General features: G+C 40.4%; 1 protein-coding gene across 4 annotated transcripts in view; it reads left to right on the plus strand.

Annotated features, from left to right (window-relative positions):
- Positions 1-16,385, plus strand: part of LOC101483328 (nuclear receptor coactivator 2) — a 54,910-nt gene that overhangs the window by 19,100 nt on the left and 19,425 nt on the right. For all 4 annotated transcript variants that reach the window (XM_004565516.5, XM_004565518.5, XM_004565519.4 and 1 more), the window contains 7 exons: positions 7,437-7,547; positions 8,156-8,328; positions 12,755-12,858; positions 13,826-14,003; positions 14,301-14,483; positions 15,569-15,670; positions 16,074-16,214. In XM_004565516.5, the coding sequence (XP_004565573.1) occupies positions 7,456-7,547; positions 8,156-8,328; positions 12,755-12,858; positions 13,826-14,003; positions 14,301-14,483; positions 15,569-15,670; positions 16,074-16,214 (973 nt within the window). In that variant the 5' untranslated portion in view covers positions 7,437-7,455. The remainder of the gene's footprint in view (positions 1-7,436; positions 7,548-8,155; positions 8,329-12,754; positions 12,859-13,825; positions 14,004-14,300; positions 14,484-15,568; positions 15,671-16,073; positions 16,215-16,385) is intronic.

Below are 16,385 nucleotides of genomic sequence, written 5' to 3' on the forward strand. Positions count from 1 at the left end.
TTTTCATATGGTCTTATGCTCTCAAATGCTTCTTTTCTGAGAGGTTAGTGGAGCAAGAAAAGGAACGACAACAGAGTTTAACACACAAAGGTGCAACAAGCAAGAAAGATGGACAGTTTATATAGTTTTTGACATTTAGTTTCATTACACTACAAATACATTTTTGTATATTATGACTTTAGACTACAATGCAGCAAAGCTAATGACCAACAAAAGAACAAACTTGAACAAGAATAGCCCACATAACCGGTTATTCCATGTATCATGGCCATTTCCCTAAGTGGCAGCAGTATGTGTGCATCTGCAAAGCTCAGCAGAGCACCTGTGTGTTATCATCCTTAAGCCGTGTTGTAGAATCTATCCTTTTTGGCACATATGTGTAGTCTAACTGGTAACTGGTGTTAGTGCTGATTTGTGTTAGCTCAGTTAAACAGCCTACTGGAAAGTCTAATATTGTTTGAATATTTGCTGACTCGGCTCCAACGAGCCTCAGGCGTCAAAAAAGAAAGCAGCTGTACCAGTTCATCCACTGCTGTCTTTCTCTTTGTGGCGACTCTTTCTAGTAAATCAAAAGCTATTTGGTCATTTAAGGTAGTGGTTACTTGAAATGACTAAATAGTTATTGAAAGCAAATATTGTAGCTACTCAGAGAAATAAAGCTAGATATGCACAATACAAATTGTCACCAGTAACTGGAGAAGAGCCAACCATAGAGTCACCTGCTCAGCATCACCGTGGCACCAAACAGCCGAGATGTACATAAAGAGATTGGACTTGTTGACGTGGACACGCCAACACGTAGAAAGCCACATACACAAACACGCTCACTGTGCATATGTCGCAGGCCTTTCAGTGTGGGAGAAGCCAGTTTTCTTAATCCAGCTACAGCAGGGTATTAAATCTACTTTATGTTTGTGGGTTTTCTGGCTTTTAGACAACAGCCTTAACAGTTTACAGACACCAAAGGGAGGAGGGTCCTTACTACCAAATACCTCTGTCAAGCCCACTGGTGTCTGATTGCTAAATTGATCCTGATTTTTATCATTTAGTTCTTTGTTTTTGCACTAGCAGTAGTAGGGAAACAAGGCACTGAAGTACTAGTCTTCTATTATAGTGGACTGTACTGCATTTGTAGCTGTGACTCCTCTTCACAGGTTGCATTCATAAAAATAATTATTCGGTTTTATTTATTTTTTTTATTTCTAGAGGTTTGAAAATAAAATTTAATATTGATCTGCAAGGAATAAAAAGTAAATTAAATTCAGTTTTATGTAACACCAAATCAGGAAGACATTGGCTCAAGGCATTTTTATATTGTGAGGTAAAGACCCTACAATAATACAGAGAAAACAGAGAAAACCCCAACAATCATTTTGACTCCTTTAAGCAAGCACTTTGGTGACAGTAGGAAGGAAAAACACCCTTTTAACAGGAAGAAACCTCCGGCAGAACCAGGCTCAGGGAGGGGCGGCCATGTGCTGCAACCAGTTGGGAGGAAGTTAGGATGAAGACACGCTGTGGAAGAGAGCCAGAGATGAATAATAACTAATGATTAAATGCAGAGTGGTGAATAAACATATCGTGAGTAAAAAAGAAACACTCGGTGCATCATGGGAAGCCCCCAGCACCCTAGACCTACTGCAGCGTAACTAAGGGAGGATTCAGGGTCAAAGGTTTGTGTAAAGTCTTAAATATCATCCTTTGTCATCAACCTTTTTGAAGGTGTACTATAAGAGAGAGTATAATAACTACTAATAGTACTACCTACCATGCTTATATGCTTCGCAAATGTATGAAATTACACATATATATGTTAATTATTCATCCTTGAGGTGACTCTTTTTGTGTTTTGGCGCTTTATACATGAAATGAATTGAATCCGGATGGATTAATGTGTCTGGGAGGAGTGATGCATGCATACTTTATGATCATTATAGTAAGATGTAAATCCTTTTCACAAAATGCAAAGATCTCCAGGAGGAGCTTCAATAGAGCAGCCACCCACGGCGAGCTAAATTGTGCGTAACATTAACTGACGGACTCAATTAATTTCTGGGGATAAAAACTCTGACATTTGCACAGTAAATGTATTAGGACATTAAGAATAAACATGCAGGTTTTCCACTATTCCTGCAAAAAACCAAACAAAAAACCACATTAGCTTTAATTTTGTGCTGTCAGTCATTGCATAAGACTGCGTGGTCGTTGTTATTTTTTCTTTTTTTTTTGTTACACGCTGAAAACCTCAATTAGTCTGCACACTAAAGCCTGGGCATGACTCATTACCTTAATAACAATCCATAGTGCGTTTTACTTCCATGACAACTATCATTTGGTCAGAGTAGGTCTGTCATGCATATGGTGATTGTGGCATCCTCCTGACTTCCCAGCCATTCCCTGCTGAACAACAGGTCTTGTAATTATCTCTAATTTACAGTAGTAACAGATTTTCCAGAGGTTTTTACTCAGTGTGCTATTTTTGTTTACTTCTAAATGGGAGTCGGGTGTGCTATCGCTCATCTTTTTTTCTTCCCACCTGATTTCCATGTGGTTGCAATCCAATACCTACATGCTCTATACCTCTGTTGCACAGTGGGAATTATGGGGAAATTCCTGGAAAGCTGAAGGCCGCAAAGGTAGTTTGTATTAACTAAATGATAATGCCCCTGATCCACTCATCTGATTGCAGACATAGAGATTTAAACCCAGTGTTTTGTTCAAACTAAACAGAGACTACAGATGTGTCCGTTTCCTCTTCTTTAAAAATAAGTAAGGGAAGTAAACAACAAAAACACATAAGTGAAAGCTTCACCCTGCACTCACCTCTGTAACCCCCATCCCCACAAACTGAAAACAAAGAAACTGAGGAGCCGTGGTTTCTACTGGAGACAGGGTCCACTTAAGCAGGCAGTGATCAATCCTCAGCTTTAATTTCTTAATGGCTGGTTTGACCCTCTGGCCCTGGCTCTTCTCTGCTTCTCAAATTGTTTTTAAATGGCTTCACTTTGCGAAGCTCTTGGCTCCTCTGATTGCATTAGTATCGGGCTGAGCGGGGTAAAGGCTTTTGTCGCAGGCTACATTAGTGTTAATTCATTGTGTGCACGTGTGTGTTTGTGTGTGTGTCTTTCTGTGTTTTTATGCCACATGTCTCATGGATGTTCTTGTGGATTTGGACATGTGTATGTACTTCAGACATTGATTGAAGTATTTTAGTGAAGCTGATTGTGAGGAGTAAAGTGACTTTGTGTGTGCGTGCGTGTGTGTGCGTGCGTGCGTGCGTGTGTGTGTGTGTGTACCTTTCTCTGATTGACTGAATCTTTAAGCGAGGCTTTCATCAACTTTTGAGGTTAGCGTGCTGGACTCTCGTGATGATAACGTTAACTTCACCGTCCGCTGAACATAATAAGACTCTTTGTTTTGAAACTAACATCACACTTGACGTCGCTAACCTTTGTTTAATTAACTTTTAGAGAGGTGTTTCCTTTTTTTCCTACTTAATCCAAGTAAATGGATGTCTTGCACAGCTCGAGGGTGGAAGGTTAGTTTTGGTACTTGATGTTTAAATTTAAATATCTCCAGCAATGATTGACAATCAAGTAATTAACTCACACGTTGTAATTTCCTTGTTTATTAGGATGCTGATTACACTATTAGGAAGTGGGTATTGTCAAATGACTTTCTGTTCATTTGCATATGCCACGTGAGAGTTGATCAACTTGGCATCAATTTGTGTTAGCAAAATATGTTTGCAAAGCTAACTTTAAATCAGCTGCTGAGTACTGACAGGAACTAGAAAGTATAAACGTTTTCCCATATGAGCTCCTCTACACTGGCTCCCTGTTAAATCTAGAGTCAAATTTAGAAACTTAAAATCCTTCTCCTCACATACAAGGTCTTGAATTTTTAGGCCCCATCTTATCCTAAAGACCTCATGTTACCGCACCTTCCCAGTAGAGCACTTTGTTCTACGACTGTTGGCTTACTTGTGGGATATTTAAAAGTAAAGTGGGAGGCAGTACCTTCAGCTTTTGGGCCATTCTTCTGTGGAACCAGCCTCACCCTCACTTCTTTTAAGATTAGACTTAAAACTATCCTTTTTTGTAGTTAGGGCTAGATCACGTCACCTGGAATCTTCCCTTAGGTTTTCTGCAATAGGCCTGGGCTCCTGGGGGCTTCCCATGATGCACTGTGTGTTTCTGCTTCGCTCACCTTTTTTCACTCTGAGTTTATAAACCACAGAGTATTTATTCATCAGGTATTATTAATCTCTGGTTCCATCTGGCCATGGCAGATGTCTGCCACTCCCAGAGCCTGGTTCTGCTGCAGGTTCTCCCTGTTAAAAGGGAGTTCTTCCTTCCCCCTCCCACTGTCGCCAAGTGCTGGCTAATAGGGGGTGATCTGATTGGTGGGTTTTTTGAGGTGACTATTGTAATTTGGCTTTATATAAATGAAAGTGAGTTGAAAATGAAGACCTATAACGCTGAAAAGGGAACAAAGATGCCATTGATACTATAGAGAGCTAATAAACTATCTTCCATCAAACGACAGATGCAACGAAAGCAAAAAAAAAACAAAGTTGTTGACCCCCAATTCAATAATTTAATGATGTAAGTCAGCAGGAGCCAAAATGGGTAATAGATTTTCTTTGAACTGCTTCATGTTCAGAAAAGATATCAAAAAGCTGCTTTGACTCAGAAGGCAGCACAAAATTTCAAATTCCTGTTTTGTTTATTAGACTGTTTGCTTTCTCATGGTTGACCTGACCAAAAAAAGTAGTCTAAGTTATATTTTTAACTTACTGGCTACCAGACATGACGCGTGTTCTCAGTCTAATGCCTGTGTATGGGAAGGCATTAGAAAGGGTAATTACGGTGGCCAAGTGGACAGAGATGTTTGTCTCTCACCATGACCCTCATCACTGCTGAAATCTTCTGTATTTCACGTGGACCTGCTCTTTTAATTATATTCTAGTCATCAATCAGCAACCATCACCCACCATTAAGTGTCATCATGTAACCTACAGTAGGGACGTTAATGTCGTTCTATTTTTAATAACTTTGCAGTGTATATGTGTGTTTCTTCCTCCACATTTATACAAATCATAGGACGGCTAAGGATCCACAGCTCTGGTGGTGCTTGTAGCCTAATAACAGGACAGTCGAATGGTCACATTGCTAGCACACTGATATTTAGCAGGTACAATGCTATATGTAGTCTAGCATGTTGGTAGTAGTAGATGGAAGAGTAATTACAAAGTAATTACAAAACAGAAGTTGAACGGTTCAAAGGAACTGCTGGTGTAGCTGGAGGGAAAGTCTGGCCATAAACAAAGTCATTATAATCAGTCCTTTTGAGACAAATTCAATCAGTGGTTGTCAAGATGGCAGTGCCACTGTCAGACAGACATTTTATTCCTAAAGCCAGCCTGCTAGCTTTTCTAAAAATTGGCTGATGGCACGAAAAGTTGATAGCTAGCTGAATCACAATGATAACAGCTCATTAACAAGGGCTCTCTTTGCATTGTGGGAACTATCACCACATCCACAGCCAAAGACACCACTTGGCAAAAACTGACTGTCTGATTTTTTTTTTTTTAATTACTTTTTTTTTTTTTTTTTTAAATCACATTATTGATAATTTTCTGCTCTCTTGGTGTAATAGGGATATATTTTCCTCCTTCCTCAAGCCTGCTAATTCAGAACAGCAGATGCTCCTCCTCCTATTTTCTTCCTCCTGTTACCCCATACATTTCCACTTGTATTATTCTGCAACACTTACACTTGCCAGCTTGAAGGCTGTGTGAGAAAATGTTTCTGCAGGCTCTTATTTATTTCTTCCTTTATAGGTTTCTTTCTTTTTGTCTCTCTTTACTCTCCATCTCCCTCCCTGCTGTTTTTCTTTCCTTTATCCCTCTATCCTGCCTTTATCTGCACAGTATCAGCCCCTCTGACGGCCTGTTATGTAATAGTCAGGTGATGGGCTGGCCCGTTGAAAGGCCTTAAAGCCCGACTGTCCTAACAGACACTGCCTCTGCTCCTGCTTGTAACTGTTGGAGTCTGTCTCATCTGCAAATGATTGTTAAAGATAACAGATGTTTGTCACATCTATTCTGTCAATTTGTAATCAGTATGTCCTTTTTATTACCTCAACTCCAAACCTGTGTTATATTAACAAAAAAGGACACGCCAGTCCTTTGAAAGGCCTGAACCTGAAGCAATTTTTAACCGTTTCTTGGAAAACAGAACTAAGCGCCAAACAGCTACCATAACACACATCTGCAATTTGAGTAATTTAAAGTAAAACTGAGGGAGAAATCAGAGAGTTGACCATGTTAGACCAACAAGGGTTTTGTAAGCAGTGTTTTGTAGGTCTAGCCACATGAGGTGACCATATGGTGTAACTTTCCCTGCCAAGAAGTGTTTAATTTAAATGCCTTTCCACCTGTCTATACTTTGCTTCTTTTCGGTCTTACCCAATTCTTTCAAGATGACAAAAATATTCTTTAAACAACTTGGCTGTCGTCATTATGACTGCTACTGAATGCCTTTGACTCAAACACCATAAATGTTCATGTAAGAACAGTGAATGCCTACATGAATTAGCTGTTTCTAACTGAAGTAATTATTGACACCTACTGTATTCCCACTGGGCCTCCCACATTGCCTGCGGGCACTTTACAATAGCACATTGTGTTCGGGAGTCACGAGCGCACTCCCTCATTATACAAAATGCAGTGTGTGTACATCTTCAGCGCATTAACTTTTGCCTATAAATAATGAAGTGAAGTTCATCAAGGAGTGAGACGAGCACTCTTCACCGTCAGTTTTTAAGGATTTAGTGTCCACGGTGTTCAGCTGCACTTGTGCTGCTTCAATCTGGCGCATCGAGGTTATGTCTTTGTTTATTGAGATTTACTGTAAACACTTTGGATACGTTTGAAATCATGAACACATAAATGTCCAAAGGACTCTATAGTTTTCAGGCTTGTACTCTTGCTGTGAGAATTTAAATATTATGACAGGCAGCTCCAGTAACTGATCTACCTTTGTATTGCTTAAACAAGTCCGTGGTTATTATACTGTTGTACCTTTATATTTGATAGTTGCTGTTTATGCCAAAACATGTAACTTATGTTTTATTTTATGGTGATTTTAAATGAAGTTAAGCCTTCAAGCCACAGTTCTCCAGGCAGGCAGCTCCATCTGCACCACTACATGCACTCATAACGTGTCTCACATTCCTCGTGTCATATGGAGAGCATACTCGGTCTAAATTCTCATCCCAGTCTTCTTCAATTCCTCAATAACCCCAGCATCCACCTGTACACTCCAGAGGGCTATATGTACGCATTATTTACCAATTTTATATGTAACAATAAGCACGCTAAACACCAAACTCTAACTACAATCTGCACGGGTTTGCTTTTCTGCCTCCAGGTGCTGATATCTGCTGAAGATGAGTAGTGGGAGGGGGGACACCCCAGAGCCCCCCAGAGGGGGAGACTCTCTGAAGAGGAAGGACTGTCAGTCAGACCTCCTGGGGCCCAGGTAAAACCTTTATCCACCACACAGCCTCATGATACACTGTAATACATAAATGACAATAACAATTAATCAGAACTAAAGCCTTATTACTTCCTTATAGAACACTTGATTATTAATTATATAGCTCCTCATTTTGGTTGGTTAGATTTTTGACACATTATTAAATAAATAAGTAAGTAGTTATAAATGGCATGATAGTTTATGGCTCATTAAGAAGAAAAGGGAGTGATTAATGTGGGTCACTATAGAAAAATGCTGCTGCAGCATCTTTGTATACCACAAGTTGACTGAATGAACTGTTGTTTGATGGTACGCTGCAGACTATAATGAGGACACACTGATGTTGCGTCGGAGGTTAAGAACTTAATTTTACTAAGTGTCTCTTTGTCTCCGAAAAGAGAAGTAGTCAGTATGGAGAGCACGCGAGTAACTCTCGGATATGTAGAAACATTTTTGGAAACTCAGTGTAAGATTACTGCACGGTGCAGCAAAGTCCTCGGCTGTTATATCACAGCTATATTATCATACAGCGCAGCACCGTTGCAGTTATTGTGGTTTTGACTTCATTAATTTCTTTCAATGATGTCGTCATTTCCCTCCTTATCCTCCAGCCCTAAGAGGAGCACTGAGAGGAGAAACCGGGAGCAGGAGAACAAGTACATCGAGGAACTGGCAGAGCTGATCTTTGCCAACATCAACGACATGGACGACCTTAACGTCAAGCCGGACAAATGTGCCATCCTCAAGGAGACGGTGAAGCAGATCAGGCAGATCAAGGAGCAGGGTGAGGATATGCTCTTGTGTAATAATAATAACTAAATGTTAATAAATGTGCTTTGGCACTTGTGCTTGGAAAACCAAAGACACCCAGATGTTTTTGATTTGCCAGCGTTCAGGGTGTTTGTCCGTAAAACTTCTCAAATGTACATTTACAAATAAGAGGAAAAGGCAGGGGATCCCCCAACGTAATTACAAACAACAGTCAAATAGTCAAAACTAACTGCTGGTGGAGCTGGGGGAAAGTCTGGCCATTACCAAAGCCATTAGAATCTATCCTCCTGTGACAGTTCCATTCAGTGGTTGTCAAGATGGCAGTGCCACTGTCAGATAGACAGTTTATCCCTAAAGCCAGCCTGCTAGCATTTATAATTAATGACTGAAGGCAAGAAAAGCCGATAGCTAGCTGAGTCATGATGAACAGCTCATTAACAAGGGCAAGCAAAGCCACACACTCGTTTTTTGACTTGTCAGCATTTCCGTTTTTATCTTTTTGGTCGTTAACCAGTTTTACAATTACAGAAATTTACAAAAAGTCACAATATCTCCAAAGTAAGTACAACACTACAATCGATGGAGAATTTCTAGCAAAAGATGTTCCTGTTGTGAAGAAAAGTACCAAATCACAGTTAACCTCAAAGTTAACTCGCACACGTGCTGAATAGTTTCATCTGCCTTAATTACGACTCCAGTTTATACACATTAAAAAAAACGAACTCCTAACATCCCCAAAAAAACTCCCTGACTTGGTAGGAGTTACTTTAGAGACTACTGATAGAAGCCCTGAAGAAGAATATGATGAGGACAGTTATGAAAAAGACCATGTTAGCAGAAATTGTATTATACAAGTGTAATAATAAATGTTTTAAGAATAACAACTACTCCTTTTGGTGAAAACCAGTGCCTGGAAGTGCCTAAGAGAGAATCTGTTCAGCAATCTATTTTAATGAGTCCAGATAAGTTGAGAAAATTTCACCTTCTAACGAAAGCAGGAAGTTCAAGGAAGATCAAACTCTCAGATGACAGTTTCATAATCAAAGAGAGTCTATTCATGTTTTCACAGTCACAAACATGGAACAATTGCCTGAGGAAAGCGTTGACATTGGAAGCGAAGAAGCATAAATAATATTAAGTCTGTAACAACTTAAGTGCTGCAAGCACATAAACTGAACATGTAATTATTGAAATGGCTTTCTGCTCTTCTTACGTGTTTAACTGTACAAAAGGAAACCACACTAATGACAACTGTCAGCACAAAACTGTCTTTTAGCATAACTTTAACACCTAAGTCTTGAAAAACAAAAACTCTGGCTCCGTCCTGCATGTAAGTCCCCATCTTCTAGGACCTGCAGTAGACTCGACAGACCGATGCGGAGAGAGGAAATGTGAGTGTAAACACAGACTCAATAATGACAATGTGTGTGTGTGATGATGGTGAGACAGACAGACAGAGGCAGGGCTGTTATGTAACACTGACCAACATGATGTGAGTCTTCAGAGGAAAGCGGGCAGACCTGCCTTCATCACAGTCTCACGATTTCCTCAGCTCCTGCACGTCTTCCCTTTAGCCCTCTTCCTTTATCTCCCAACTTTTCTCATCACATCTCAGTCTTCACCCGTTGCTTTTTTAAAACACGAGTCCCCCTTTTTACAGTGTCATTTCACTTTAACGCCACATTTTTCATCATCACTTCTTCCCTCATTTCTTCATCCTACCAGGTTCTTTCTTTTCCTTTGCTTTCCTTTCCTTTCCTTTTTAATTCTTTTATGTCCTTATCTCCTTTTTTACCCTTCCTCAGTCTACTTTAATTCCTTTCAGTCATTTTCTTCATGTTTTTCTTCTCTTCTTTTCTCCCTTTTGTTTATTCACTCTTTCAACCTTGATGTAATTTTATCCTTCCTTATCCTCGTCTTTCTCCTCTTTTCTTTCCCTCCCGAGCTTGCTTTACCCACTCTTTTTCCTCATCCTTTTATCTTCTTTTTCATGTGTTTGTCCTTTCATTTCTGTTCTTTTTTATCCTTTTTTCTTCCTTGTATTTTCTTCTTTCTTCTTTGTTTGTCTTGTTTTATACACTCTTTTATTCTTCTGTTATTTTCTATATTTTCCTTTCCTCTTTCTGTTAACCTGTTGTATCTTTCATGTCTCCTACACAGCCTCTGTCTTATCTCTGTACTTCCATTTGTCTCTCTTGCCCATATCTTTATCTCTTATCTTTGCTGGCTTCATCACTCATTTTCTCATGGCCCCTCTTCTCTTTTAGTTCCTGTGGTCAGCCACTTGGTGTCCATGTGTCATGGCGCAGTTTGCATTTGAAAACAACAGCTGAATAAGCACACACACGCACACACACATACAAACAGATAATACACACAGCTGCCTGGTCAACTTCAGAGAGCCACTATTGTCTGCATCTTTTTGACCTGCTGAGGTCGATTTCACACAAAAGTTATGAATTCAGACAAAAAAACATGTCACATGTCACCTGATGGAAAGCTCACAGAAACAAACAGGTGAGAAAATAGCATTGTACGTACCCATTCATGATAGTCAGGCGACAAGGTGTGTGTTTATGCTCTTTGGCTCACAGCTCATATTTACACTTACTGCAGGGTAAAATTCTAGATGATGAGTATTTGTGTAGTGAGCGTGCACTACCATATGAGTGTGCCGTGTCCTTGGTTCTCACTCAAATGCAAAAACACCAGTGATAAAAAAAAAAAACAACGCTCTGCTTAAGGCTCCACAAAGGGGATTTCACTAACCAGCGGGTGACATCCATCTCTATGTTTAGTAATGACTTACTGTAAGCAATCAGTTGTGTTGGCACTTAATTTCCTGTCTGTTACTCAATTAACCAGTTAATTATTTCAAATCTCAGCTTCCTAAGCTAAATAAGCCAGTGCAGAGGATGGGTTTGTTTTAAAGAGTGTTAACTAGCAATGAAAAGGGTGTAATCATCATCCGTTGTCCAACAAGATATTTGGAAATTCTGCATTTAATACATGGCTCTCCATAAAGAAAACTGTTCTTTTCTATTCTGACACATTTTTGCAGCCTGCTTTGTTTAATGTAAAACGTATATAACCATATATTAGACATTTTATATTCATTTAGAAAAATGGAATCTCACCCACTTGATGGGAGATGGATTTTTCCCCACCCTGCTTTGTTTAGCTGAAGTTGTCTCATTATTCAAACTGCTGCTTAAGGTGTTGGCTTGAATAAAGCTGTTTAGATCTAATGAGCTGTGCGTTCGTCAATACTGCATACTGCATTATGTATAGTACACAGCTGTTAATATGCAAGTTTGACTGCTAGTATTGAGTGTTTTTGCTGTGATGTTTAGCTTGAAAGTTATTTTGATTATGTAAGCTTAATTTATAGGCAGTGGTATGCAGAATAACTCTTTTGCTTCTTCGTGCAAATTGGGGCTTTGGGGTCCAAACCTGAGTGCATAAATTGATCGTGTCAACTGGAGTGTAACATATTTATTGATTTTAAAAAAATGCTGAGTATTATTGTAATACCCTCCAACGTGCACTGCAGAGCCACCCCAGGCTCTCTGTGACAGGGTTTAAGGCTGATGACTCTGTACAGCTCCGGTCCCACAACAGGAATGTCAGCTATGTGGTCTAATGGGGCCATGGGAGGCTTAACAGTCCAGTGGTACAACCAGGGAGGAGAGTGGAGACTGGCCTCTAGTATGGCTACGAAAGTGTAAAATGTAGAAGGCATTAGAGTAGTGATACCTGCTGCCCGTGACATCCCCACCACTGAAACCTACACAGGATCGTGCTGCTGGAAGATTGGTTTAGAGTTTATATAAGCACAAGGTTAGAGTAAGGACTAGCCAAAGAATGTAATGTGTGAAAGGTCTTGGTGTACATAAAAAAACAGTCTCTGAGTGGGTGTGTGTTTGCCTGAAGGCTTCATCATCACAAAAACAATACTGTCAGTGTTTTCTGTGAAAATAAAATACCCACTAAGAGGGAGAGCTACAGTGAAAGCTTCGGTCTGACAAGATAGTTTTCCAAGAAAATGAGCATATTTCTCTGATACACATACAGTGAGCTGGTTCATTGGAAACAAGCTTTCCTTTTGATGCTGCTGACATGCTCCATCATCAATGAGTCATGCCTTCATTAAATAACTTCAAATGTTTCGTGCAGTTTTTTTCTTGATCTGTTCCCTGTTGGATGGTAAAGGAATGTAGGCTATTTTTATTATTGTTATTACCTTATCAATACTTTTAATATTGATTAGGTGTGTCACAGTAAGTGTATACTAAAGATAACTATGATTTTCTACGGATTTTTTGCCCACAGTAACATCGAGGAGTGCAAATCTCAAGTCGTTACAGCCTTGCGTTGAAACCATTGAACAAGAAGATCTTTCTTGACTCGAAGATGAAATTTTGTCATGTCTGTTACAGAAAAGGCTCCGGTGGCCGATGCAGAGGAGGTGCAGCAAGCAGACGTCTCGTCCACAGGCCAAGGTGTTATTGATAAAGACACTCTTGGGCCCATGATGCTGGAGGTGGGTTCAACCAACAGTTTGTGGCTACAATACATGTGTTGGGGGAAAAAATGACAGTCATATCAGTAATAATCAAAACAAGCTATTTGTAGGCACGATGGTAAAACCAAAAAGGATTACTGCTTTTGCTGCTGCTGCCAAAACTGAGGACAAGTGAATAGTTTCAATTCACTAATCTAGTGCTTCATAAATTTATGTACTGTGACAATGATTATGAGAGCTTCTCACTGGTTTCTGATGCTATCGTCACAGCAGTTGAAATAGGGCAAAAATGCCAATGCTAAAAAAGGAGATCTGACCTCATTATGGCTGCAAATATTTCATGTATGTTGACAATTTAGAGCATCTTCCTGCAGCGACACAGAGTGATAAGAGTTTCTGTGACAAACTCTAATGCAGTCATCCAACCTACTTGAGTGTGAGTGTGTGTATGCACGGGTATGTGGCGACGTATAACATGGGACCCGGTGAGGTATAAATACCTTTGTGAAAAGCCAGATTAGAAAAGGAGGGGCGGAGCCTGACCACACATACACACAGGCTATATATAGCGTTCACCAGCAGCAACGCGCACCGAGGTGTCGGCCTGGAGTCTGTAAGATAAACAGAATTCAAGCAACATCTTTTTTCCATTATATTCTATTCTGCACCGGTGTCAGGATACCTTTGTGTAAACATGGGTGTGCTAAAGGAAAAAAATCACAGTCTGTGCATTAAGGTGGAAAATGAAAGAAAAAATACACAGAAAATCACACGGCGGTCACTGGGATGTGCTGCGGTGCCTCGAATCATGCTCGGTATTTGAGAATATTAGCATTTATTTGTAGTAGATATCCATCTAAACTTTAACTGAGTAACGTGAGTCTCTCCCAATTTGTCTTCTTCCCATTTTCCCTTTCTTCCCCTTCATGTTTTCTGTTGGCTCTCTATTCTCTCTCTTTCATCCTGTCTTCACATCCACCTTCAGGCCCTGGACGGCTTCTTCTTTGTTGTCAACATGGAAGGCAACATAGTGTTTGTGTCGGAGAATGTCAGCCAGTATTTGCGCTACCAGCAGGAGGAGCTGATGAACACCAGCGTCTACAGCGTGCTGCATGTTGGAGATCACACCGAGTTCATCAAGAACCTCCTGCCCAAGAGCCTGGGTGAGAAAGTTATTGACTTTGGCAGCACTGAGAGAATCTTCACTTTCTTTTTATCTTACAACTCGGCCATGTTGATAGAAAGCAGAAAAAGTGATTGGTTTAGATCATTTTTCATGTTTTGTAATGGGTTGTGGCTAGTAGCTTACTGTTGGGAGCATTTACTGTTTTGTGAAATGAGCTTTTCTTGTAGCTTTTTTATCTTATATCGAATTTGTTTGATGCTGCAGTGTTTATGTTGGAAATTTAACATGCTCACGATGTCTCCTCTTTGTTTTGGCATCTCTCCCTGTCTCTCAGTCAATCATCGCGATTCGTCCAACAGGAACAGCCACACCTTTAACTGTCGCATGTTGATCAACCCTCATGCTGACGGTGAAGCCCGGCTGACCTCGGATCAGCAGGAGGCGGCGCAGCAGAAGTATGAGACCATGCAGTGTTTTGCTGTCTCTGAACCCAAGTCAATCAGAGAAGAGGGGGAAGGTATTGTCTCTCCTTATGCCAGTATACTTGTGTTTTTTGTCACTCTTTTCTGTCCTTTTATTTTTCTTCTTTTATTTTCTCAGATTCACCCGCTCATTTTCCATCTTCACTCTGTCATGCCTTTATTCCTCGCTTCCTATTTGCAGTCCCCGTCTTTATGTCTTCTTCTGTCTCTGCTGATTTGGTCCCGTTTTTTGTTATTTCTCACCATGTAGTAGAGTGACTTTGGCCCTTTCACTTGTGTGCACTTCTTTTACACTGTCATTTCCTTTTTTTTTTTTCTCCACCACCCAGTCTGTGTCTTGACTTTCTGTCACTTTCCTATCACTCTTACCATCCTGGGTCTCCCAGTCTCTTGTGTCCTGTCCTCCTTCCATCATCACTTCTCTCTATTTTCCCTCCCATCCACTGGAAGAGACTAATTAGTGTGTGGCACTTTGTCATCTTCCCATCTAATCTAATCACACACACATGCACATTAGGGAAAAGAATCTGTCTGCCAATCTAATTTTAGATGTCTGACAACCAGATATTGTGCCAGTGTCTCCCACGTCAAGAGGAGGATATCTGGTGGACGGAGTGAAGGCTGCAGGTTGAGATTTAGGTTGATGTGTAGATTGACTCTGACTGAGACTAGTGCTGACATCAATGTCGGGGGTGAGGTCACAGTTGTCCTGTTTGATTTCAGTGCTGAGGTGAAGCTGTGGGTGTGTTTGATGTTAAGGTTGTGGAACAGACAGGGTTAACAAAACTGCTGAGAGTAAAGCTGAAGCTGCTTTAGTATTCGATCTAGGCTGGTAGAATGATGTGGGTAGGAGGTATGATGCCCCAGCCGAGGGGATGAAGATACACCTGGGAGTCACACTATTACATACACCTGTACAGTTTAACACATTCCAGTTTTTAGATGTTTATAACATTCAGTTTTTCACACATTCACCGACGCTGTATTGACTACATTATATTTTGCGGTGCTTCACTATCGAAGGTTACTAAAGCTATAAGAGCCTTTCATTCGCAGTCCCTGTTGCATTAGAAGCAGGACTTATTCTATAATGTAACCTGTTTATTTTTCAATTTTGCAGATTTCCAGTCATGTCTCATCTGTGTGGCAAGAAGAGCCCCTGTCAAAGAGAGACCTGTGATGCCCACATATGAGAGCTTCACCACACGCCAGGATCTTCAAGGTACATCCGCAGGGCTAGGTCCTGGGTTAATATGCTGTATGATCTGTGGTAGCTTGCCAGCATAAAATACAATAAGAATATGTTGTTAGTATCTGAAACAGCTTCAAGTCAGCCTGGAAATGATGCTACTGTCCTACTCAAAGACATGGCTTTCACCATTGCTGTGCTGGTGTGGAATCTGACCACCACCAAAAATTTTGATAGCTTCTAAAAGCAAATTTTAGGTAGCAAATGATGAAATAATTTCTATTGGAAGAAAATAAGAGCAGACAGAATATTTTGGCTGCATCTGTGAAATCCACAGATGTTGCGGTTCCATCTTTGGGTCTATATGTATTTTGATGCATATTCTAAAACATGACTAGTAATCTGCAAATATCAATGTCATATTTTACCGATTCAGGTAAGATCACGTCACTGGATACTAGTCAGCTGCGGGCATCCATGAAGCCAGGCTGGGAGGACCTGGTTCGACGGTGCATTCAGAGGTTCCACCTGCAGAATGAAGGGGAAATGTCCTTCGCCAAAAAGCACCATCAAGAGGGTAAAACAGTTTTCTTCACATTCATCCATCTGCTTCCTTCCACTTATACAGCTCCAGGTTGTAAGTGGGGATAAGCAACGGAAAATGGTCTTCATAGTTCATAAATTAGTCATTTTAAGCAAGGACATGTTCATTTTACTTAATAGAAAGTTTGAGTTGTCTGTGTTTAAA

Source organism: Maylandia zebra, linkage group LG18 (genome assembly GCF_041146795.1).
Source record: "Maylandia zebra isolate NMK-2024a linkage group LG18, Mzebra_GT3a, whole genome shotgun sequence".
NCBI lineage: Eukaryota > Metazoa > Chordata > Actinopteri > Cichliformes > Cichlidae > Maylandia > Maylandia zebra.